At 51.8% G+C, this 24966-nt stretch overlaps 1 protein-coding gene across 2 annotated transcripts in view; it reads left to right on the top strand.

Annotated features, from left to right (window-relative positions):
- The first annotated feature begins 2666 nt into the window (after nucleotides 1-2666).
- The window catches only part of mybpc2a (myosin binding protein Ca), a 43808-nt gene continuing 21508 nt past the window's right edge, over nucleotides 2667-24966 (top strand). Inside the window, exons 1-9 of one of the 2 annotated variants that reach the window (XM_069191768.1) lie at nucleotides 2667-2772; nucleotides 14370-14408; nucleotides 15084-15122; nucleotides 15968-15994; nucleotides 16885-16962; nucleotides 17717-17865; nucleotides 21088-21205; nucleotides 21292-21340; nucleotides 23875-23931. In XM_069191768.1, coding sequence (XP_069047869.1) covers nucleotides 2751-2772; nucleotides 14370-14408; nucleotides 15084-15122; nucleotides 15968-15994; nucleotides 16885-16962; nucleotides 17717-17865; nucleotides 21088-21205; nucleotides 21292-21340; nucleotides 23875-23931 — 578 coding nt within the window. In that variant the 5' untranslated portion in view covers nucleotides 2667-2750. The remainder of the gene's footprint in view (nucleotides 2773-14369; nucleotides 14409-15083; nucleotides 15123-15967; nucleotides 15995-16884; nucleotides 16963-17716; nucleotides 17866-21087; nucleotides 21206-21291; nucleotides 21341-23874; nucleotides 23932-24966) is intronic. The other variant, XM_069191769.1, reaches the window with a different exon arrangement.

Here is a 24966-nt window from a genome sequence, read left to right as displayed (position 1 = left end):
CAATACACACTAGCTGAATATTTGACCAAAATAAAAAATAACAAACAGAAACAGACCCTGACGAAGTACAGGCTCAGTGACCACAACCTGGCCATAGAAACTGGGCGACACAGGCAGACCTGGCTGCCCAGAGAGGACAGGCTGTGCTCCCACTGCCAGCGGGGAGAAATAGAGACAGAGGTGCACTTCCTACTGCACTGTGACAGATACTCTGGGATTAGAGAAACTTTCTTCCCGAAATTCAGAAATCTAATCCCAGAGTTCCCACACCTGCCAAAACCACAACAGGTCCCAATCCTACTGGGAGAGGGAGGAGGGAACTCAGTTGATCTGGCAGCCCAGTATGTGATCTCCTGTCACAGCCTGAGGAACAGTGAGTCTGTCTCCCAATAATGCTCCAGCCGAATACAGTATATGTCGATATTATATAATATGTCTTTGCTGTAAATGTCTGTAACATGTCTGTAGATTTTATTTTACTTCTATTTTTTGTTTTGTTCTATGTTAATTTTATTATTTTTATTTGCTTTGGCAACACTGATTGTACCTATCGGTCATGCTAATAAAGCACCTTGAATTGAATTGAATAATACAGAGAGCAAGAGGGAACGTTAAACTCTACCGTAATGCAAAGGATATGAGAGAATATAAAAAATAAAGCAGACCGTGCTTTATTTAAGAACTGGTGTCTGAGAGAACTTCCTCTTCTAATGTAAAATGTATTTTATAGATTTAGGAACCGGCTTCAGTAATTTAAAAAAATCATATTTTATATTTATAAATTGTTAATTAATTATATTTACATTTCAATAATGCCTTCAGCTCTGTGTCTAACCAGTCTATTTTCACCTAAACGCTGATTCAGCCGAGGACTGTAGACAGACACACTGACTGGACACTCCAGTACATTAACACTGCACTGAGAGAGAGAGGGGTTAATACAGACACCATGACTGGACACTCCAGTACATTAACACTGCACTGAGAGAGAGAGGGGTTAATACAGACACCCTGACTGGACACTCCAGTACATTAACACTGCACTGAGAGAGAGAGGGGTTAATACAGACACACTGACTGGACACTCCAGTACATTAACACTGCACTGAGAGAGAGAGGGGTTAATACAGACACACTGACTGGACACTCCAGTACATTAACACTGCACTGAGAGAGAGAGGGGTTAATACACACACACTGACTGGACACTCCAGTACATTAACACTGCACTGAGAGAGAGAGGGGTTAATACACACACACTGACTGGACACTCCAGTACATTAACACTGCACTGAGACAGAGAGGGGTTAATACAGACACACTGACTGGACACTCCAGTACATTAACACTGCACTGAGAGAGAGAGAGAGGGGTTAATACACACACACTGACTGGACACTCCAGTACATGAACACTGCACTGAGAGAGAGAGAGAGGGGTTAATACAGACACACTGACTGGACACTCCAGTACATGAACACTGCACTGAGAGAGAGAGGGGTTAATATAGACACACTGACTGGACACTCCAGTACATTAACACTGCACTGAGAGAGAGAGGGGTTCATACAGACACACTGACTGGACACTCCAGTACATTAACACTGCACTGAGAGAGAGAGGGGTTAATACAGACACACTGACTGGACACTCCAGTACATGAACACTGCACTGAGAGAGAGGGGTTCATACACACACACTGACTGGACACTCCAGTACATTAACACTGCACTGAGAGAGAGAGGGGTTAATACAGACACACTGACTGGACACTCCAGTACATGAACACTGCACTGAGAGAGAGAGGGGTTAATACAGACACACTGACTGGACACTCCAGTACATGAACACTGCACTGAGAGAGAGAGGGGTTCATACAGACACACTGACTGGACACTCCAGTACATTAACACTGCACTGAGAGAGAGAGGGGTTCATACAGACACACTGACTGGACACTCCAGTACATTAACACTGCACTGAGAGAGAGGGGGATTTATACAGACACACTGACTGGACACTCCAGTACATGAACACTGCACTGAGAGAGAGAGGGGTTCATACAGACACACTGACTGGACACTCCAGTACATGAACACTGCACTGAGAGAGAGAGGGGTTAATACAGACACACTGACTGGACACTCCAGTACATGAACACTGCACTGAGAGATAGAGGGGTTCATACAGACACACTGACTGGACACTCCAGTACATTAACACTGCACTGAGAGAGAGAGGGGTTAATACAGACACACTGACTGGACACTCCAGTACATGAACACTGCACTGAGAGAGAGAGGGGTTCATACAGACACACTGACTGGACACTCCAGTACATGAACACTGCACTGAGAGAGAGGGGGGTTAATACAGACACACTGACTGGACACTCCAGTACATTAACACTGCACTGAGATAGAGAGGGGTTAATACAGACACACTGACTGGACACTCCAGTACATGAACACTGCACTGAGAGAGAGAGAGGGGTTCATACAGACACACTGACTGACACTCCAGAGTTAGATACAGTAGATCACTCTTTCAGTAGATAACCAGGTGTCCTCACTAGTTAACCTTAGCACCCTCCTCCCTCCTCAGAGACCCAGGGTCTCAAGTGACAGCCCTCCCTGCCCCCTCTCTCCTGGGGAGTCTTGAGTGCCAGGAGGGACAGAATTAAACGAGGGCACATTCTTACTCTCAGATCAGAGCCTCGAGGACGGACAGAGAGCAGCCGACGCACAGCCATGCCAGAGCCCAAGAAGCCAGGTAAGAACCGGCCTCCCACCTGAGAGCACACTTACTGTGGCCTCTCACGAGAGCTGGACTGGACCCCCATCAGAACCGACCCCCTACCGACTCTCAGGGCTGGACTGGGCTGACTGGACTGGGAGCTGGATGAGTTATGAACTGGGATTATAATCAGACTCCACTGACACTGACAGAGCAGTCTGAGACTCTCCAGGCTGGACTGGACTGACTGGACTGGGAGATGGATTAGTTATGAACTGGGATTATAATCAGACTCCACTGACACTAACAGAGCAGTCTGAGGCTCTCCAGGCTGGACTGGACTGACTGGACTGGGAGCTGGATTAGTTCTTCACTGGGATTATAATCAGACTCCACTGACACTGACAGAGCAGTCTGAGACTCTCCAGGCTGGACTGGGCTGACTGGACTGGGAGCTGGAGTAGTTATGAACTGGGATTATAATCAGACTCCACTGACACTGACAGAGCAGTCTGAGACTCTCCAGGCTGGAGTGGACTGATCTGACTGGGAGCTGGATTAGTTCTTCACTGGGATTATAATCGGTCTCCACTGACACTGACAGAGCAGTCTGAGACTCTCCAGGCTGGACTGGACTGACTGGACTGGGAGCTGGATTAGTTATGAACTGGGATTATAACCAGACTCCACTGACACTGACAGAGCAGTCTGAGACTCTCCAGGCTGGACTGGACTGACTGGACTGGGAGCTGGATTAGTTATGAACTGGGATTATAATCAGACTCCACTGACACTGACAAAGCAGTCTGAGACTCTCCAGGCTGGACTGGACTGACTTCAATGTAAATTTTTTTGCACATAAATTGAAGTTTTACTTTGTACATATAGTTATGATTTAACTAGTATCTAGTGTCTCTGCTTAATTGTATTCAAGTCTGTGTGTTACAGTGCCCTATAGATTGGTCAATACACAGGATGGAGATCAATCAGTATATCCTGTGGATCAGTCAGTATAAACTGTGGATCGGTCAGTATGCCCTGTGGATCAGAAATTGGTCAGTAAACTGTGTGTATAGGTCAGTACACAGGCTGTGGCTCTCAGTACACTGTGTGGATCGGTCAGTACACTGTGTGGATCGGTCAGTATGTGCTGTGGATCGGTCAGTACACTGTGTGGGTCTGTCAGGACACTGTGTGGATCGGTCAGTATGTGCTGTGGATCGGTCAGTACACTGTGTGGATCGGTCAGTTTGTGCTGTGGATCGGTCAGTACACTGTGTGGATCGGTCAGTATGTGCTGTGGACGGTCAGGACGCAGGACGTGGCTCTCTCAGTACACTGTGTGGATCGGTCAGTACACTGTGTGGATCGGTCAGTATGTGCTGTGGATCGGTCAGTATGTGCTGTGGACGGTCAGGACGCAGGACGTGGCTCTCTCAGTACACTGTGTGGATCGGTCAGTATGTGCTGTGGACGGTCAGTACACTGTGTGGATCGGTCAGTACACTGTGTGGATCGGTCAGTATGTGCTGTGGATCGGTCAGTATGTGCTGTGGACGGTCAGGACGCAGGACGTGGCTCTCTCAGTACACTGTGTGGATCGGTCAGTACACTGTGTGGATCGGTCAGTATGTGCTGTGGATCGGTCAGTATGTGCTGTGGACGGTCAGGACGCAGGACGTGGCTCTCTCAGTATGCAGTATTTGCAGGAGCTGGTGTAGGCAGGATGTTGAATTTCTGGCTGTCCTTGGTGTGACTCTCACATGATCTGGCTGTAAAACCTGAGAAGAGAGTGGCAGGAGGAGGAGGAGGAGGGAGAAATGTTGAAGGAGCTGCTCTGCCAACTTCTGAGCTCACACCTCCTTTCCCACCTCTGCCTCTCCTTCTCTCCATCTCTCCCCCTCTCCCTCTCTCCCTCTCTCAGTTCAACTCAACAAACTCTACTGGCATAATCTATAAATTACAGTGTTGCCAAAGCAGATAGTCAACAAAATATTTACTAACATTTACAGCAGAAACACACAAAACATGACACATTATTGAGAGACAGACTCTCAGGCTGGGACAGGAGATCACACACTGTATTATTATTATTGAGAGACAGGCTCACTGTCTGTCCCTCAGGCTGGGACAGGAGATCACACACTGTATTATTATTATTGAGAGACAGGCTCACTGTCTGTTCCTCAGGCTGGGACAGGAGATCACACACTGTATTATTATTATTGAGAGACAGGCTCACTGTCTGTTCCTCAGGCTGGGACAGGAGATCACACACTGTATTATTATTATTATTGAGAGACAGGCTCGCTGTCTGTTCCTCAGGCTGGGACAGGAGATCACACACTGTATTATTATTATTGAGAGACGGGCTCACTGTCTGTTCCTCAGGCTGGGACAGGAGATCACACACTGTATTATTTTTATTGAGAGACGGGCTCACTGTCTGTTCCTCAGGCTGGGACAGGAGATCACACACTGTATTATTATTACTGAGAGACAGGCTCACTGTCTGTTCCTCAGGCTGGGACAGGAGATCACACACTGTATTATTATTATTGAGAGACAGGCTCACTGTCTGTTCCTCAGGCTGGGACAGGAGATCACACACTGTATTATTTTTATTGAGAGACGGGCTCACTGTCTGTTCCTCAGGCTGGGACAGGAGATCACACACTGTATTATTATTACTGAGAGACAGGCTCACTGTCTGTTCCTCAGGCTGGGACAGGAGATCACACACTGTATTATTATTATTGAGAGACAGGCTCACTGTCTGTTCCTTAGGCTGGGACAGGAGATCACACACTGTATTATTATTATTGAGAGACAGGCTCACTGTCTGTTCCTCAGGCTGGGACAGGAGATCACACACTGTATTATTATTATTGAGAGACAGGCTCACTGTCTGTTCCTCAGGCTGAGACAGGAGATCACACACTGTATTATTATTATTGAGAGACAGGCTCACTGTCTGTTCCTCAGGCTGGGACAGGAGATCACACACTGTATTATTATTATTGAGAGACAGGCTCACTGTCTGTTCCTCAGGCTGGGACAGGAGATCACACACTGTATTATTATTATTGAGAGACGGGCTCACTGTCTGTTCCTCAGGCTGGGACAGGAGATCACACACTGTATTATTATTATTGAGAGACGGGCTCACTGTCTGTTCCTCAGGCTGGGACAGGAGATCACACACTGTATTATTTCTTATTATTGAGAGACAGGCTCACTGTCTGTTCCTCAGGCTGGGACAGGAGATCACACACTGTATTATTATTACTGAGAGACAGGCTCACTGTCTGTTCCTCAGGCTGGGACAGGAGATCACACACTGTATTATTATTACTGAGAGACAGGCTCACTGTCTGTTCCTCAGGCTGGGACAGGAGATCACACACTGGGCTACCAGTTCAACCGAGTTCCCTCCTCCTTCTCCCAGTAGGACTGGGACTTGTGATTCTGGCAGGTGTAGGAATTCTGGGATTTGATTTGTACATTTGGGGAAGAATGTTTCTCTAATCCCAGAGTATCTGTCACAGTGCAGTAGGAAGTGGACCTCTGTCTCTATTTCTCCCCGCTGGAAGTGGGAGCACAGCCTGTCCTCTCTGGGCAGCCAGGTCTGCATGTGTCCAGTGTGTGTGTCCAGGCTGTGGTCACTGATCCTGTCCTCTCTGGACAGCCAGGTCTGCCTGTGTCCAGTGTGTGTGTCCAGGCTGTGGTCACTGAGCCTGTCCTCTCTGGGCAGTCAGGTCTGCCTGTGTCCAGTGTGTGTGTCCAGGCTGTGGTCACTGAGCCTGTCCTTCGTCGGGGTCTGTTTCTCCTTGCTGTTTGTTATCATGGTCAGACAGATACTAGCTATTCAGCCAGTGTGTGTCGGTCTAGAGTTCCAGTTTGTGCAGTGCTTGTGCGTGTGGGTGAGGTAGTGCTGTTCAAGTTTGTGTGTCTGGAGTTGTGGTTCGGCTGATTGCGATGGGTGTTGTTGTAGCTGTGCTGTCCTGAGGCTGGCTGCTGTCAGCGTCAGTGAGCCTCAGGGTCATTTCTGGGCTCAGCTCTTGTGTGTGTGTGTGTGTCAGTGAGTGAGTGAGGCAGTGTTCGTAGTGTGTCTTGTGTTGTTGAGGCTGGCTGCTGTTGGCGTCAGTGAGCCTCAGGGTCATCTCTGGGCTCAGCTCTTGTGTGTGTGTGTCAGTGAGTGAGTGAGGCAGTGTTGTGTGTCTTGTGTTGTTGAGGCTGGCTGCTGTTGGCGTCAGTGAGCCCCAGGCCCAGCTCTGGGCTCAGCTCTTGTGTGTGTGTGTGTGTGTGTCAGTGAGTGAGGCAGTGTTGTGTGTCTTGTGTTGTTGTAGCTGTGCTGTCCTGAGGCTGGCTGCTGTCAGCGTCAGTGAGCCTCAGGGTCATCTCAGGGCTCAGCTCTTGTGTGTGTGTGTCAGTGAGTGAGTGAGGCAGTGTTGTGTGTCTTGTGTTGTTGAGGCTGGCTGCTGTTGGCGTCAGTGAGCCTCAGGCCCAGCTCTGGGCTCAGCTCTTGTGTGTGTGTGTTAGTGAGTGAGGCAGTGTTGTGTGTCTTGTGTTGTTGAGGCTGGCTGCTGTTGGCGTCAGTGAGCCTCAGGCCCAGCTCTGGGCTCAGCTCTTGTGTGTGTGTGTCGGTGAGTGAGTGAGGCAGTGTTGTGTGTCTTGTGTTGTTGAGGCTGGCTGCTGTTGGCGTCAGTGAGCCTCAGGCCCAGCTCTGGGCTCAGCAGGGGCCTTGTGGTGGAACAGATTCAGGCCGCTGTGTCTCAGGTGTGACCAGTATGGGACTGCACTCTTTCACATGCTGATTGAATAAGGGCTCCTGGATGTGCTGTCAGGGGTTTCCTCTGCCCGAAGAGGGGGTTTTTACAGGAGTCTGTGTGCAGCCAGTCCTGTTTAGGTCAATCCTGGTTTACGACCGGACCACCCCCTGCTGCACGGCCGTATAGGGCGATGGCTTCGATTTCACGTTTCGAGAATTCACAGCCAGACTGTCGTGGGGGGCTGATGTTGCAGAGGCAGGACGGCCCTCGTTCGGCCCCCCGCGGCGGGTCTGGTTTAGACCACACGTGAGCCCAGGGCGCTGGAACGAGAGCCCCTCACTCCAGCGCAGGGCAGCAGGGAGCGGTGAGGTCAGGGTCCTGCCGAGGAAGTGTGGGGAGGAGGCGAGAGAGAGGTCTCAGGACGTTACAGAGACGCGCCCCGAGATCCGGCCAGAGAAATGGAATGGTAGTCAGTCAGTCGGCAGTCGAGCAGGAAGGAAAAGAAAGTAATAGAGATAGATTATATACTCATTCCCAAATCCTTCTTCTTTCCAAATCCCTCTTCCTCTTTCTCTAATCCTTCTCCTGCTTGTCCCGAAATTCCTCTCCCTCCGTCCCTAATCCCTCCCCGTCTCTCTCCGACACGTTCCTTGGTCCCATTCCACGCTGTCCCGGCACTCCCAGAATTCCCCTCTCCGCTGCTCCGGACTTGACCGTTCTGAGGTCCGAGGTCAGAGGTCAGAGGCATCTGACCTAAGGGAGCGCTCCCTGTCTCGTGTGCGCCACGCCCACAGAGGGAAGAGATCTCTCTCCTGCTGCTGGGAACTGGAGCGCTGGACTGGACTGGACTGGACTCCAGTACAGGACCACACCGCACCGCCCTGTGCTGTCGTACACTGTGTTGAACTGGAACTTTATTGTATTAGAGGGGACTGCAGTACTGTATACTGGAAAGGATACTCCTCTCTCTCAGTGCAGTGTTCATGTACTGGAGTGTCCAGTCAGTGTGTGTGTATGAACCCCTCTCTCTCTCAGTGCAGTGTTAGTGTACTGGAGTGTCCAGTCAGTGTGTGTGTATGAACCCCTCTCTCTCTCAGTGTTAATGTACTGGAGTGTCCAGTCAGTGTGTCTGTATTAACCCCTCTCTCTCTCAGTGCAGTGTTCATGTACTGGAGTGTCCAGTCAGTGTGTCTGTATTAACCCCTCTCTCTCTCAGTGCAGTGTTCATGTACTGGAGTGTCCAGTCAGTGTGTGTGTATGAACCCCTCTCTCTCTCAGTGTTAATGTACTGGAGTGTCCAGTCAGTGTGTCTGTATTAACCCCTCTCTCTCTCAGTGCAGTGTTAATGTACTGGAGTGTCCAGTCAGTGTGTCTGTATTAACCCCTCTCTCTCTCAGTGCAGTGTTAATGTACTGGAGTGTCCAGTCAGTGTGTCTGTATGAACCCCTCTCTCTCTCAGTGCAGTGTTAATGTACTGGAGGGTCCAGTCAGTGTGTCTGTATGAACCCCTCTCTCTCTCTCAGTGCAGTGTTAATGTACTGGAGTGTCCAGTCAGTGTGTCTGTATGAACCCCTCTCTCTCTCAGTGCAGTGTTCATGTACTGGAGTGTCCAGTCAGTGTGTGTGTATTAACCCCTCTCTCTCTCAGTGCAGTGTTCATGTACTGGAGTGTCCAGTCAGTGTGTCTGTATTAACCCCTCTCTCTCTCAGTGCAGTGTTACTGTACTGGAGTGTCCAGTCAGTCTCACAGTTCGGTTGTCAGTATACAGTTATAATCCGGGGTCTCGCGTGCGGACAGTTATAATTATATAAGGCTCTGAAATGTGCTATCCCATCGCTATCAGATCGCCCCGAGCAGCTTATGAAAATACTGGGGGATTAGCGTTTTATTTTCTCAAACTCCAACTCGATACATCCTGCCCTATATATCCCGCCTGCCCTCGTCGTGCAAGGCGATCCGCCGGAGTCCGGTTACCGCTACCCCAAATTAATCAGATCTCATCGCCCAGGAATTCCCGTCTGGAGGAGCGGAGCCCTTCCCTGCTCCGGGGCTCGGGTCGGGAAACACAAAGGGCCCAGCCGGTCGTGTGAGCCGATATCCGAACCCACCCCGCCTCCCGAAAACCGCCCCCCCGGGGTAAAGGTGAAAGGTCAAGGGTCGGAGGTGGAAGAGCGCGGTTCTGAAAGGCGTTGGCCGGAGGCCACGAGGAAGTGAGCCTTGAGCGGACCTGAACCGAGCGTTCAGTGTCCTCGACAGGGCACCTGCCAGGGACCGGTTGATACGCACCAGAGGTCACAGGCGAACTGCCCTGGGAGCTGGGGAATGAAGGCACGGGCACTTCTGTACACAGAGGGGGGTGGGGGTGGGGAGCAAGCTGCCCAGCCGTGTTGTTGAAGCCGAGACCCTGACCTCTCTCAGGACGCTTCCCGAGAGGAGGGCACTGGTCAATAGTGAGGTGGGCTCAACGCCATCGAGCCATCCAACTCTCCTTATAACACAGACACGTTCAGAATGAATCCATCCACTCTCTCACCCCCTTGTCCAGTGCAGGGTCACTGGCTGGCTGTCTGGGGGCTGTCTAGGGCTGTACAGGCAGGGTAGACCATGGATGGGACGCCCGTCCCTCACAGGATACACACACACACACACACACACACACACACACACACACACACACACACACACACACACACACACACACAGGGCCACTCCCTCACAGGACACACACACACACTCACACACACACCAGGGCCACTGCCTCACAGGACACACACACACACACACACACACACACACACACCAGGGCCACTCCCACACAGGACACACACACAGACACACACAGAGACACACACACTCACACTGGGCCAGTCCATCACAGGACACACACAGACACACACAGACACACCAGGGCCAGTCCATCACAGGACACACACAGACACACACAGACACACCAGGGCCAGTCCATCACAGGACACACACAGACACACACAGACACACCAGGGCCAGTCCATCACAGGACACACACAGACACACACATTCACACCAGGGCCAGTCCATCAGAGGACACACACTCACACTCACAGCAGGGCCAGTCCCTCACAGGACACACACTCACACTCACACCAGGGCCAGTCCATCACAGGACACACACACACACACACACACACACTCCCACCAGGGCCAGTCCATCACAGGACACACACACACACACTCACACCAGGGCCAGTCCATCACAGGACACACACACACACACACACAGCAGGGGCAGTTTTCCCAGAAGTCAGTGAAACCCCGATTATGTCAATGGACCGGAACAGCCACATGAACGCGGCCCGTTTTCCCTGAGGGACTGCCGGGGCTCGGCTCTGACCGGTCTGGGCCCGACTGGGTCCGGGAGTGTCTAGGGAGTCGCAGTCAATGGAAAGAGGAGACTCGCCAGGGGAGGGTGACATTTACTACACATGGGGCAGCGACCCGAAATAGCCTGCTCTCTGCTATGTGCTGTCACAGCACAGGGGCTGTTTCTAAACCCGGCCTCCGGGCTCTCCCACCCTGCTGCGGGACCGGAGACTCCTGCAGAAGCCTACAGACACAGCTGGGTGAGCCCCTCCAGTCAGGACAGGAGGGGCTTCTGTACACAGAGGGGGGTGGGGGGGGGGAACAAGCCGCCCAGCCCTGTGGTTGAAGCCGATACCCCGGCTTCTCTCCAGACACAGCTGGGTGAGCTCCTCCAGTCAGGACAGGAGGCTCTACTGTACACAGAGGGTGGTGGGGGTGGGGAACAAGCCGCCCAGCCATGTGGTTGAAGCCGATACGCTGGCTTCTCTCCAGACACAACTGTGTGAGCTCCTGGTGATTGATGATTTCACAGACAGACAGACTGACTGACAGAAACACAGACAGACAGACTGACTGATGGGGAGACAGACAGACAGACTGACTGATGTTGAGACAGCTCCTCAGGATCTTCAGACAGACACTGCTGCTGAAGACCCCTGGGCTGGCTCGGCTCACTGGACACTGGACAGACCGGTCAGCGGAATTCAGCACCTGGATTGAACTAATCCAGTCTCCTACTGCACCAACACTGAACACTGAAGGAGTGCTTCTGCGCCCAGATAAATACTGCAGGTGTTCGCAGTGACATTTTCTGATCACTTTATCCAGTACAGGATCAGGGGAGGAGGCTAGGGTCTATCCCAGTAAGCAACAGGCGCAAGGTGGGGTACGCCCTGGACAGGACACCAGTCCATCACAGGAGACACACACTCACACACCCTGGACAGGACACCAGTCCATCACAGGAGACACACTCACACACCCTGGACAGGACACCAGTCCATCACAGGACACACACTCACACACCCTGGACAGGACACCAGTCCATCACAGGACACACACTCACACACCCTGGACAGGACACCAGTCCATCACAGGACACACACACTCACACACCCTGGACAGGACACCAGTCCATCACAGGAGACACACTCACACACCCTGGACAGGACACCAGTCCATCACAGGACACACACACTCACGCACCCTGGACAGGACACCAGTCCATCACAGGACACACACACACACACACACACACACACACCCTGGACAGGACGCCAGTCCATCACAGGACACACACACTCACACCCTGGACAGGACACCAGTCCATCACAGGACACACACACACACACACACACACACACACACACACACACACCCTGGACAGGACACCAGTCCATCACAGGACACACACTCACACACCCTGGACAGGACACCAGTCCATCACAGGACACACACTAACACCAGGGCCAGTCCATCACAGGACACACACACTCACACCCTGGACAGGACACCAGTCCATCACAGGACACACACACACACACACACACACACACACACACACACACACACACACACACACACCTGGACAGGACAACAGTCCATCACTGGACACACACACTCACACCAGGGCCAATTTTCCCAGAAGCCCATTAACCCCCCAGCCTGTGTCTGGACTGTGGGAGCAGACCCACGTGAACGGGGGGGAACATGCGAACTCCACACAGACAGCACCCCGGCGCTGCGAGTCAGTGTCTCTGCGGTGTCCAGCTGATTTATCTCCCTGTATTTTTGGCAGCGGTGTCGCGCAGGGGGGCTCCCAGTCAGGCCCCCAACAGGTGCGGCGCTACGGGCAGGACAGCTCCGGTGTCAGAGTCACCATTACCTCCCCCGTGTGGCCACAGGGCCAGGGAGAGACAGACAGGCAGGCAGGGGGAGAGACAGACAGAGAGACAGACAGGCAGGCAGGGGGAGAGACAGACAGAGAGACAGACAGGCAGGCAGGAGGAGAGACAGACAGAGAGACAGATAGACAGGCAGGAGGAGAGACAGACAGAGAGACAGACAGGCAGGCAGGGGGAGAGACAGACAGAGAGACAGACAGGCAGGCAAGGGGAGAGACAGGCAGGAGGAGAGACAGACAGGCAGGCAGGGGGAGAGACAGACAGGCAGGCAGGGGAAGAGACAGACAGGAGAAGAGACAGAGAGACAGATAGACAGGCAGGAGGAGAGACAGGCAGGCAGGCAGGAGGAGAAACAGACAGGCAGGAGGAGAGACAGACAGGCAGACAGACAGACAGACAGACAGACAGACAGACCTATTCATCCACCTGTGGTTACAGGTGAGGTATAACCCTGGAGATCACTGACACAGAGACAGAGGCTGAGAGAGAGATCTGGATACAGAGAGAGACAGGGAGAAACAGACACAGATGATCTGCAGTCTGGAATATTCAGACAGAGAGCTAGGAAGAGAGAGATATAGATACAGAGACAGAGAGGGAGACAGAGATAGAGATAAACAGAGACAGCGATAGAGGGATGAGTGCAGACAAAGACAGAAAGCCGGATGAATTGAAATCCGTCCCCTGTTGAAATGCACTTCAGTATTATACTCAGATGCAAGAGTTCTTGGCACAATTTTGACTGCAGAAATTTCACCCCCCCAGAGAGGAACACCAAACACCTCCCTGCTCTTAGAATTCTGTCCCTCCTCCCCTTCACCTCTCTCTCCTCATCGTCTCCAGAACTACCCCCCCTGGGCTGCTGTCCCTGCCCACTCATGATTACAGACACTGCTGCTGGACTCGGGGGTCTATTTATAACCCACACAGGCCGAACAGGAGTGCTGACAGCCCCCTGTTTCTCTTTGACACTGATCCTCTGTGGAATCTACTAAGTGAATATGACCTCGGATTCCACACCCCACTGCTGAAACAGTGCTGTCAGTCAGACTCCCAGTGCGCAGCAGTCTGATCCGCTCCAGGTGTGACAGTGCAGTCAGTCAGACTCCCAGTGCGCAGCAGTCTGATCCGCTCCAGGTGTGACAGTGCTGTCAGTCAGACTCCCAGTGCGCAGCAGTCTGATCCGCTCCAGGTGTGACAGTGCTGTCAGTCAGACTCCCAGTGCGCAGCAGTCTGATCCGCTCCAGGTGTGACAGTGCAGTCAGTCAGGCTCCCAGTGCGCAGCAGTCTGATCCGCTCCAGGTGTGACAGTGCAGTCAGTCAGACCCCCAGTGCTCAGCAGTCTGATCCGCTCCAGGTGTGACAGTGCAGTCAGTCAGACTCCCAGTGCGCAGCAGTCTGATCCGCTCCAGGTGTGACAGTGCAGTCAGTCAGACTCCCAGTGCGCAGCAGTCTGATCCGCTCCAGGTGTGACAGTGCAGTCAGTCAGACTCCCAGTGCGCAGCAGTCTGATCCGCTCCAGGTTTTATTGTGTTGACAATCAGAGTCATACTCCACAGCAGTGTTATCCACTCCACTGCATAGCAGTCATTAACTATGTGCCCTCTTCCTCTTTCAGCAGTCAAGAAGGACAAGAAGGCAGCAGCTCCCCCTGCTGGTGAGTGAGTCTGTCTCCCAGTAATTACTTCTATTAATTAATAATAATTTACTTCTATTTTTTGTTTTGTTTAATGTAAATATCATTACTTTCATTTGCTTTGGCAACACTGATTGTACCCATCGGTCATGCTAATAAAGCACCTGGAATTTAATTGAATTGAGTTCAACTGTCTGTGTGTGTGTGTGAGGGTCACTGTATCAGTGTGCAGATCAGTGCTGTTGGAGTTTCACTGTCTGTGTGTGTGTGTGAGGGTCACTGTATCAGTGTGCAGATCAGTGCTGCTGGAGTTTCACTGTCTGTGTGTGTGAGGGTCACTGTATCAGTGTGCAGATCAGTGCTGTTGGAGTTTCACTGTCTGTGTGTGTGTGTGAGGGTCACTGTATCAGTGTGCAGATCAGTGCTGTTGGAGTTTCACTGTCTGTGTGTGTGTGAGGGTCACTGTATCAGTGTGCAGATCAGTGCTGCTGGAGTTTCACTGTCTGTGTGTGTGAGGGTCACTGTATCAGTGTGCAGATCAGTGCTGTTGGAGTTTCACTGTCTGTGTGTGTGTGTGAGGGTCACTGTATCAGTGTGCAGATCAGTGCTTATTTTGCCTGAAAGTTAATAAACAGAATCCCTGTCTGTCCTGTTTGCCCATGTGTTCGTTTTGACTATTTCTGCTCTCATTTTCAGAGAAGAAAGAGGAGCCTGCCCCAGCCCCACCAGCTGAAGGTGAGAGTGAGACAGTGCCTGTCTATGTTTGAGAGTGAGACTGTGAGAGTGAGACAGTGTGTTAACGTCAGTGTGAGAGAGTGAGACAGTGTGAGTGTTAAAGTCAGTGTGTGAGAGTGAGAGTGTGAGAGTGAGTCAGTGTGAGAGAGTGAGACAGTAAGAGTGTTAAAATCAGTGTGAGAGAGTCAGTCAGTGTGAGAGAGTGAGACAGTGTGAGTGTTAAAGTCAGTGTGAGAGAGTGAGACAGTGAGAGAGTGAGTCAGTGAGAGTGAGACAGTGTGAGTGTTAAAGTCAGTGTGAGAGAGTGAGACAGTGTGAGTGTTGAAGTCAGTTTGAGAGAGTGAGACAGTGAGAGTGAGTCAGTGTGAGAGAGTGAGACAGTGTGAGTGTTGAAGTCAGTGTGAGAGAGTGAGACAGTGAGAGTGAGTCAGTGTGAGAGAGTGAGACTGTGTGAGTGTTGAAGTCAGTGTGAGAGAGTGAGACAGTGTGAGTGTTGAAGTCAGTGTGAGAGAGTGAGACAGTGAGAGTGAGTCAGTGTGAGAGAGTGAGACAGTGTGAGTGTTGAAGTCAGTGTGACAGAGTGAGACAGTGAGAGTGAGTCAGTGTGAGAGTGAGACAGTGAGAGTGAGTCAGTGTGAGAGAGTGAGACAGTGTGAGTGTTGAAGTCAGTGTGAGACAGTGAGAGTGAGTCAGTGTGAGAGAGTGAGACAGTGTGAGTGTTGAAGTCAGTGTGAGACAGTGAGAGTGAGTCAGTGTGAGAGAGTGAGACAGTGTTTGTGTTTACAGTGATGAAAGCTTGCTCTTGGGATCAGTCTAACAGGCCTGTTCCTCTTTCTGTCCTGCAGATCATGATGCTGAACTGCCCGTTGATGGTATCTTATTTATTCATCTGTCTCTGTGTCAATATGTCTGTCTGTGTCTCTGTCCACGTATCTGTCTCTGTCTGTGTCTGAGTATCTCTGTGCATGTATCTGTCTCTGTCTGTGTCCCTGAGTGTCTCTGTGCATGTATCTGTCTCTGTCTGTGTCCCTGAGTGTCTCTGTGCATGTATCTGTCTCTGTCTGTGTCCCTGAGTGTCTCTGTGCATGTATCTGTCTCTTTCTGTGTCTCTGAGTGTCTCTGTGCACATTTCTGTCTCTGTCTGTCTTTCTGTCTCTGTCTCTGTGCATGTATCTGTCTCTGTCTGTCTCACAGTGTTTGCTGTCTGTCTTAATGTCTGAGTATCTCTGTGTTTTTGAGTGTCTCTGTGCTTCTGAGTGTCTCTGTCTCTCTAAGCCACGAATTGCTGTATATACCAGGAGCAGAAAGATCTGTCCAGTTCTGTACCTTGAACTTTTCAGAGCTCATGAAGATTTATAGAACATATGATTCATAGCAACTTCTGATTGTCATTACTATTAATAATGTTCCATGATTCATAGCAATTTCTACTTGCTCATTAATATTTGTACACACACACACAGCTGTTTATACATTAATATGCATATATCCCATGATTCACAGCAACCTCTTGCAGGTTCATTAATATGCATATATCCCATGATTCACAGCAACCTCTTGCAGGTTCATTAATATGCATATATCCCACGATTCACAGCAACCTCTGCACACGTTTCGAGTGCTCAGTATCCCTGTAAGGTGCTGCTTGTGAGATATGCAAAATAGTAAACTTCTTATTGACATGTAGCCTCAGGACACAAACTCACTCAAGATGCAGGAGCTGCGTACGAGTTCCTCTGATCCCGCTCCCCCTCTCTTCCAGAAACCCCCGCTGACGAGGGCAAGACGGAGCTGACCGGGCTGTTTGTGGAAAGGCCACAGAGCGCCGCTGCGGTCAGAGGTGAGACGACACCGGCCTCCTGCACTGATGACCCTATCGATTCCAGACAAAAGCCCTGTGCATGCTGCCCACATGGTGCCCCTGGGATCAGGGATCGGGGCTCTGCTGGTCTCCCCTGGGATCAGGGATCGGGGCTCCACAAGTCTCTGTGGGCATCAGGGTTCCACTGCTCTCCTCTGGGATCAGGGATCGAGGCTCCGCTGCTCTCCCCTGGGATCGGGGATCAGGGCTTCGCTGGTCTCCCCTGGGATCAGCGATCGGGGCTCCACAAGTCTCTGTAGGCATCAGGGTTCCACTGCTCTCCCCTGGGATCAGGGATCAGGGCTCCAATGCTCTCCTCTGGGATCAGGGATCAGGACTCTGCTGGTCTCCCCTGGGATCAGGGATCGGGGCTCCAGAAGTCTCTGTAGGCATCAGGGCTCCACTGCTCTCCCCTGGGATCAGGGATCAGGGCTCCACTGCTCTCCTCTGGGATCAGGGATCAGGACTCTGCTGGTCTCCCCTGGGATCAGGGATCGGGGCTCCAGAAGTCTCTATAGGCATCAGGGATCAGGGCTCCACTGCTCTCCCCTGGGATCAGGCATGTGGTATCGATCATGTCTCACTTGCAAGCAGAGACACAAGAGGACTCGACAGACGTCAGAGTTCTGGACCGATAGGCCAGTCCTGATCGCAGGCAAAGACTGACTGGTCACGGGTGAAGGGGGAGGACGTGGCGCTGTGGCTGATCGCGAATCGCTGTTCCTGGTCACAGGGAAGGACCTGATGGTCGTCGCCAAGGTGGACTCCACCGGCCTCCTGAGGAAGCCCACGATGAAGTGGCTGAAGGGCAAGTGGCTGGACCTGGCCAGCAAGGCTGGGAAGCACCTGCAGTTCAAGGAGACGTACGACAGGAACACGAAGGTGCCAACACACGGCAGCACTTCCGGGTCACACCCCCACACTGCAGCACTTCCAGGTCACACCCACACACACACACACACACTGCAGCACTTCCGGGTCAGACAAATACCACAGCACTTCCGGGTCTCTCTCTCTCAATTCAATTCAATTCCAGGTGCTTTATTAGCATGACCGATGGGTACAATCAGTGTTGCCAAAGCAAATAAAAATAATAAAATTAACATAGAACAAAACAAAAAATAGAAGTCAAATAAAATCTACAGACATGTTACAGACATTTACAACAAAGACATATTATATAATATCGACATATACTGTAGGCGGCTGGAGCATTATTGGGAGACGGACTCACTGTTCCTCAGGCTGTGACAGGAGATCACATACTGGGCTGCCAGATCAACTGAGTTCCCTCCTCCCTCTCCCAGTAGGATTGGGACCTGTGGTTTTGGCAGGTGTGGGAACTCTGGGATTAGATTTCTGAATTTCGGGAAGAATGTTTCTCTAATCCCAGAGTATCTGTCACAGTGCAGTAGGAAGTGCACCTCTGTCTCTATTTCTCCCCGCTGGCAGTGGGAGCACAGCCTGTCCTCTCTGGGCAGCCAGGTCTGCCTGTGTCGCCCAGTTTCTATGGCCAGGTTGTGGTCACTGAGCCTGTACTTCGTCAGGGTCTGTTTCTGTTTGTTATTTTTTATTTTGGTCAAATATTCAGCTAGTGTGTATTGTCTGTTTAAGGTTCTGTAGCATTCCAGTTTATGTTGTGTTTGTGTGTGTGTGTCCCAGTGTGTGAGATATTGCTGTTTGATCTGTGCTGTGATGTGGTTGAGTCTGGGTTGTGGTGCTCTAGCAGTGCTGTCCTGAGGCTGGTTAGTGTTGGTGTGGCTCAGGTCGGTGAGCCTCAGGACCAGCTGGCTCAGGGGGCTCTGTTTTGGGCTCAGCTCTTGGCTCAGCAGGGCTTTGTGGTGGTAGGAATTTTGGTCACTGTTTTTTAGGTGTAGCCAATACTTTAATATTCTTTTCTGTATGTTTATCAATAGTGAGTACTGGCCTAATTCGGCCCTGCACCCGTTGTTAGGAGTTTTTCTCTGCACACGGAGGATGATTCTACAGATCTCCATGTGCAGAGTTTCTGTGGGGTGTTTGTCCCATTGGGTGTAATCCTGGTCTGTGAGGGGACCCCAAACTTCACTGCCGTATAGGGCAATGGGTTGGATTACACTTTCAAATATTTGGAGCCAGATTCTTGTTGGTGGGTTGATGTTGAAGAGCCTCCTTCTTATTGCGTAGAAAGCCCTGAGTGCCTTCTCCCTCAGTGCCTTCACTGCCAGGTCAAAACTCCCGGAAGAGCTGATGGTGAGACCGAGATATGTGTAGCTGGATGTGTGCTCCAATGTGTTGTTGTTCAGTGTGAATTTGTACCTGTTTCCCTGAGGTCTGGCTTTCTTCTGGAAAACCATAACTCTGGTCTTGTCCAGACCAGAGTCTCTCTCACACACACACACACACACACACCAGACTGTAGCACTTCCGGGTCACATCTCACACTGTAACACGTTCGGGTCACAACCCAGACTGTAGCACTTCCAGGTCACAACTCAAACTGCGGCACCTCCAGGTCACTCACCAGACTGTAGCACTTCCAGGTCAAACGCACTGTATTGCACTTCCAGGTTCAGGCTGCAACAGGGGTGGCCGTGTCCGTTTTCCCAGGAAGGTGACCTTCTTTCTGGGGGAGCTGGATGATCGATCACAATCGAGCCGATAAATCTGAGCAGTTCAGTACAGACAGTGAAAGAGACACAAAACCCGAACTCCCTGCTTGCACAACCAAACCAAACCAGTTTAAACTCAGGTCTTCTCAGGTTCCTTTTCTCTGATTAGCAACAGTTCAGGGTAAGAATGGTTAGGGTTAGGGATGGGCTAAGGTTTGAGTGTTCATGTACTGGAGTGTCCAGTCAGTGTGTGTGTATTAACCCCTCTCTCTCTCAGTGCAGTGTTCATGTACTGGAGTGTCCAGTCAGTGTGTCTGTATTAACCCCTCTCTCTCTCAGTGCAGTGTTCATGTACTGGAGTGTCCAGTCAGTGTGTCTGTATTAACCCCTCTCTCTCTCAGTGCAGTGTTAATGTATTGGAGTGTCCAGTCAGTGTTTGTGTATTAACCCCTCTCTCTCTCAGTGCAGTGTTAATGTACTGGAGTGTCCAGTCAGTGTGTCTGTATGAACCCCTCTCTCTCTCAGTGCAGTGTTAATGTACTGGAGTGTCCAGTCAGTGTGTGTGTATGAACCCCTCTCTCTCTCTCAGTGCAGTGTTAATGTACTGGAGTGTCCAGTCAGTGTGTGTGTATTAACCCCTCTCTCTCTCAGTGCAGTGTTCATGTACTGGAGTGTCCAGTCAGTGTGTGTGTATTAACCCCTCTCTCTCTCAGTGCAGTGTTAATGTACTGGAGTGTCCAGTCAGTGTGTGTGTATTAACCCCTCTCTCTCTCAGTGCAGTGTTAATGTCCTGGAGTGTCCAGTCAGTGTGTGTGTATGAACCCCTCTCTCTCTCAGTGCAGTGTTAATGTACTGGAGTGTCCAGTCAGTGTGTGTGTATTAACCCCTCTCTCTCTCAGTGCAGTGTTAATGTACTGGAGTGTCCAGTCAGTGTGTCTGTATGAACCCCTCTCTCTCTCAGTGCAGTGTTCATGTACTGGAGTGTCCAGTCAGTGTGTCTGTATTAACCCCTCTCTCTCTCAGTGCAGTGTTAATGTACTGGAGTGTCCAGTCAGTGTGTCTGTATGAACCCCTCTCTCTCTCAGTGCAGTGTTAATGTACTGGAGTGTCCAGTCAGTGTGTGTATTAACCCCTCTCTCTCTCAGTGCAGTGTTAATGTATTGGAGTGTCCAGTCAGTGTGTGTGTATGAACCCCTCTCTCTCTCAGTGCAGTGTTAATGTACTGGAGTGTCCAGTCAGTGTGTGTGTATTAACCCCTCTCTCTGTCTCAGTGCAGTGTTCATGTACTGGAGTGTCCAGTCAGTGTGTGTGTATTAACCCCTCTCTCTCTCAGTGCAGTGTTCATGTACTGGAGTGTCCAGTCAGTGTGTGTATTAACCCCTCTCTCTCTCAGTGCAGTGTTAATGTACTGGAGTGTCCAGTCAGTGTGTCTGTATGAACCCCTCTCTCTCAGTGCAGTGTTCATGTACTGGAGTGTCCAGTCAGTGTGTGTATTAACCCCTCTCTCTCTCAGATCTACACCTATGAGATGAAGATCGTGAAGGTGATTGATGGAGATGCTGGAGGCTACAGGTGTGAGGTCTCCTCTAAGGATAAATTTGACAGCTGCAGCTTTGACATCACTGTGGAAGGTCAGTCTCCGGCCCCGACTCTCCCTGATCTCTCTGTCCTCCGTGAGTCCGCCGGTCAGGCACTGACTAACTCTTCCTCTGTTTAGCCCCAGCCGAGGAAAAGTCAGCCAACATCCTGGAGGCCTTCAAGAGATCGTGAGTACCTCTCTTTCATGCCTTCGTGTGATGAGTCTTCCATCCCAGATTAGTCCACATGTAACAGTCATTCTGCACCAAGACTCCCACTGGAGTCTGATCCACTCCAGGATTTACAGTGACTCCCAGCGCACAGCGGTCTGATCCACTCCAGGTTTTAGAGTGGTCTCGATCACACTCCCAGCGCACAGCGGTCTGATCCACTCCAGGTTTTAGAGTGGTCTCGATCACACTCCCAGCGCACAGCGGTCTGATCCACTCCAGGTTTTAGAGTGGTCTCGATCAGACTCCCAGCGCACAGCGGTCTGACCCACTCCAGGTTTTAGAGTGGTCTCGATCACACTCCCAGCGCACAGCGGTCTGATCCACTCCAGGTTTTAGAGTGGTCTCGATCACACTCGCAGCGCACAGCGGTCTGATCCACTCCAGGTTTTAGAGTGGTCTCGATCAGACTCCCAGCGTACAGCGGTCTGACCCACTCCAGGTTTTAGAGTGGTCTCGATCAGACTCCCAGCGCACAGCGGTCTGACCCACTCCAGGTTTTAGAGTGGTCTCGATCAGACTCCCAGCGCACAGCGGCCTGATCCACTCCAGGTTTTAGAGTGGTCTCGATCACACTCCCAGCGCACAGCGGTCTGACCCACTCCAGGTTTTAGAGTGGTCTCGATCTCACTCCCAGCGCACAGCGGTCTGATCCACTCCAGGTTTTAGAGTGGTCTCGATCAGACTCCCAGCGCACAGCGGTCTGATCCACTCCAGGTTTTAGAGTGGTCTCGATCACACTCCCAGCGCACAGCGGCCTGATCCAATCCAGGTTTTAGAGTGGTCTCGATCAGACTCCCAGCGCACAGCGGTCTGATCCACTCCAGGTACACACTCAGCAGCAATGTGTCAGTTGTGTGTCAATTCAGTTCTATACAAGATGCTTCCTTGGCATGACAAATGAGTAAAATCTGTATTTCCATTAACATAAAAACACATTTCTCCCCGCTGGCAGTGGTAGCACAGCCTGTCCTCTTTGGGCAGCCAGGTCTGCCTGTGTCCAGTGTGTGTGTCCAGGCTGTGGTCACTGAGCCTGTCCTCTCTGGGCAGCCAGGTCTGTGTGTATCCAGTGTGTGTGTCCAGGCTGTGGTCACTGAGCCTGTCCTCTCTGGGCAGCCAGGTCTGCCTGTGTCCAGTGTGTGTGTCCAGGCTGTGGTCACTGAGCCTGTCCTCTCTGGGCAGCCAGGTCTGCCTGTGTCCAGTGTGTGTGTCCAGGCTGTGGTCACTGAGCCTGTCCTCTCTGGGCAGCCAGGTCTGCCTCTGTCCAGTGTGTGTGTCCAGGCTGTGGTCAGTGAGCCTGTCCTCTCTGGGCAGCCAGGTCTGCCTGTGTCCAGTGTGTGTGTCCAGGCTGTGGTCACTGAGCCTGTCCTCTCTGGGCAGCCAGGTCTGCCTCTGTCCAGTGTGTGTGTCCAGGCTGTGGTCAGTGAGCCTGTCCTCTCTGGGCAGCCAGGTCTGCCTGTGTCCAGTGTGTGTGTCCAGGCTGTGGTCACTGAGCCTGTCCTCTCTGGGCAGCCAGGTCTGCCTGTGTCCAGTGTGTGTGTCCAGGCTGTGGTCAGTGAGCCTGTCCTCTCTGGGCAGCCAGGTCTGCCTGTGTCCAGTGTGTGTGTCCAGGCTGTGGTCAGTGAGCCTGTCCTCTCTGGGCAGCCAGGTCTGCCTGTGTCCAGTGTGTGTGTCCAGGCTGTGGTCACTGAGCCTGTCCTCTCTGGGCAGCCAGGTCTGCCTGTGTCCAGTGTGTGTGTCCAGGCTGTGGTCAGTGAGCCTGTCCTCTCTGGGCAGCCAGGTCTGCCTGTGTCCAGTGTGTGTGTCCAGGCTGTGGTCACTGAGCCTGTCCTCTCTGGGCAGCCAGGTCTGCCTGTGTCCAGTGTGTGTGTCCAGGCTGTGGTCACTGAGCCTGTCCTCTCTGGGCAGCCAGGTCTGCCTGTGTCCAGTGTGTGTGTCCAGGCTGTGGTCAGTGAGCCTGTCCTCTCTGGGCAGCCAGGTCTGCCTGTGTCCAGTGTGTGTGTCCAGGCTGTGGTCAGTGAGCCTGTCCTCTCTGGGCAGCCAGGTCTGCCTGTGTCCAGTGTGTGTGTCCAGGCTGTGGTCACTGAGCCTGTCCTCTCTGGGCAGCCAGGTCTGCCTGTGTCCAGTGTGTGTGTCCAGGCTGTGGTCAGTGAGCCTGTCCTCTCTGGGCAGCCAGGTCTGCCTGTGTCCAGTGTGTGTGTCCAGGCTGTGGTCACTGAGCCTGTCCTCTCTGGGCAGCCAGGTCTGCCTGTGTCCAGTGTGTGTGTCCAGGCTGTGGTCACCTAGCCTGTCCTTCGTCAGGGTCTGTTTCTGTTTGCTGTTATTTATCTTGGTTAGATATTCAGCTAGTGTGTGTTGTCTGTTCAGGGTTCTGTAGCAGAGTCCAGTGTGTGTGTGTGTGTGTGTGTGTGTGTGTGTGTGTGTGTGTGTGATATTGCAGGTTGAGTCTGAGCTGTGGTGCTCTAGCAGTGCTGTCTCTCTCTCCCTGTCAGAGGCGACGCTGGAGAGGACGCTGGAGAGCTGGACTTCAGTGGTCTGCTGAAGAAAAGGTGAAGTATGCTCCAGGGCCGTCCTGTGGCGCGTGCTGACCCTGCCGTGACCTGCCCCAGGCTCCCACGCCTGAGTGCTTCAGTTCTGGAGCGCAGTCATGGGCTGGAACAGGAGGGCAGAGATATGTTTTCTGTTGGGAGTGAGTCAAACCCGGGTCAGGAACGGGCCTGGACCAGGCTGATGGGAGCCGCTGATGTGTCGGGCTGTGACAGGTTCTCCTGTCTCTCTGTCTCCCACTCTGTCTAATGACACTGCCTCCTGTCCTCCCTCTCTCCCTCTCTCCCATTGTATCCCACTCTTATTCCTCTCTCCCTCCACTCTCTCCTCTCCCCTCTCTCTCCCTCTCTCCCATTGTATCCCACTCTTATTCCTCTCTCCCTCCCCTCTCTCCTCTCTCCCTCCCCTCTCTCCTCTCTCCTCTCTCTCCCTCTCTCCCATTGTATCCCACTCTTATTCCTCTCTCCCTCCCCTCTCTCCTCTCTCCCTCCCCTCTCTCCTCTCTCCTCTCTCCTCTCTCCTCTCTCCTCTCTCTCCCTCTCTCCCATTGTATCCCACTCTTATTCCTCTCTCCCTCCCCTCTCTCCTCTCTCCCTCCCCTCTCTCCTCTCTCCTCTCTCCTCTCTCCTCTCTCCTCTCTCTCCCTCTCTCCCATTGTATCCCACTCTTATTCCTCTCTCCCTCCCCTCTCTCCTCTCTCCCTCCCCTCTCTCCTCTCTCCTCTCTCCTCTCTCCTCTCTCAATTTTTCAATTCAATTCAAGGTGCTTTATTAGCATGACCGATGGGTACAATCAGTGTTGCCAAAGCAAATAAAATTAATAAAATTAACATAGAACAAAACAAAAAATAGAAGTAAAATAAAATCTACAGACATGTTACAGACATTTACAACAAAGACATATTATATAATATCGACATATACTGTAGGCGGCTGGAGCATTATTGGGAGACGGACTCACTGTTCCTCAGGCTGTGACAGGAGATCACATACTGGGCTGCCAGATCAACTGAGTTCCCTCCTCCCTCTCCCAGTAGG

The sequence above is a fragment of the Lepisosteus oculatus genome, chromosome 7 (genome assembly GCF_040954835.1).
Source record: "Lepisosteus oculatus isolate fLepOcu1 chromosome 7, fLepOcu1.hap2, whole genome shotgun sequence".
NCBI classification, from domain to species: Eukaryota; Metazoa; Chordata; class Actinopteri; order Semionotiformes; family Lepisosteidae; genus Lepisosteus; species Lepisosteus oculatus.
The sequence above is the reverse complement of the archived record's forward strand: the minus strand, read 5'-3'. Positions and strand labels throughout refer to the sequence as shown.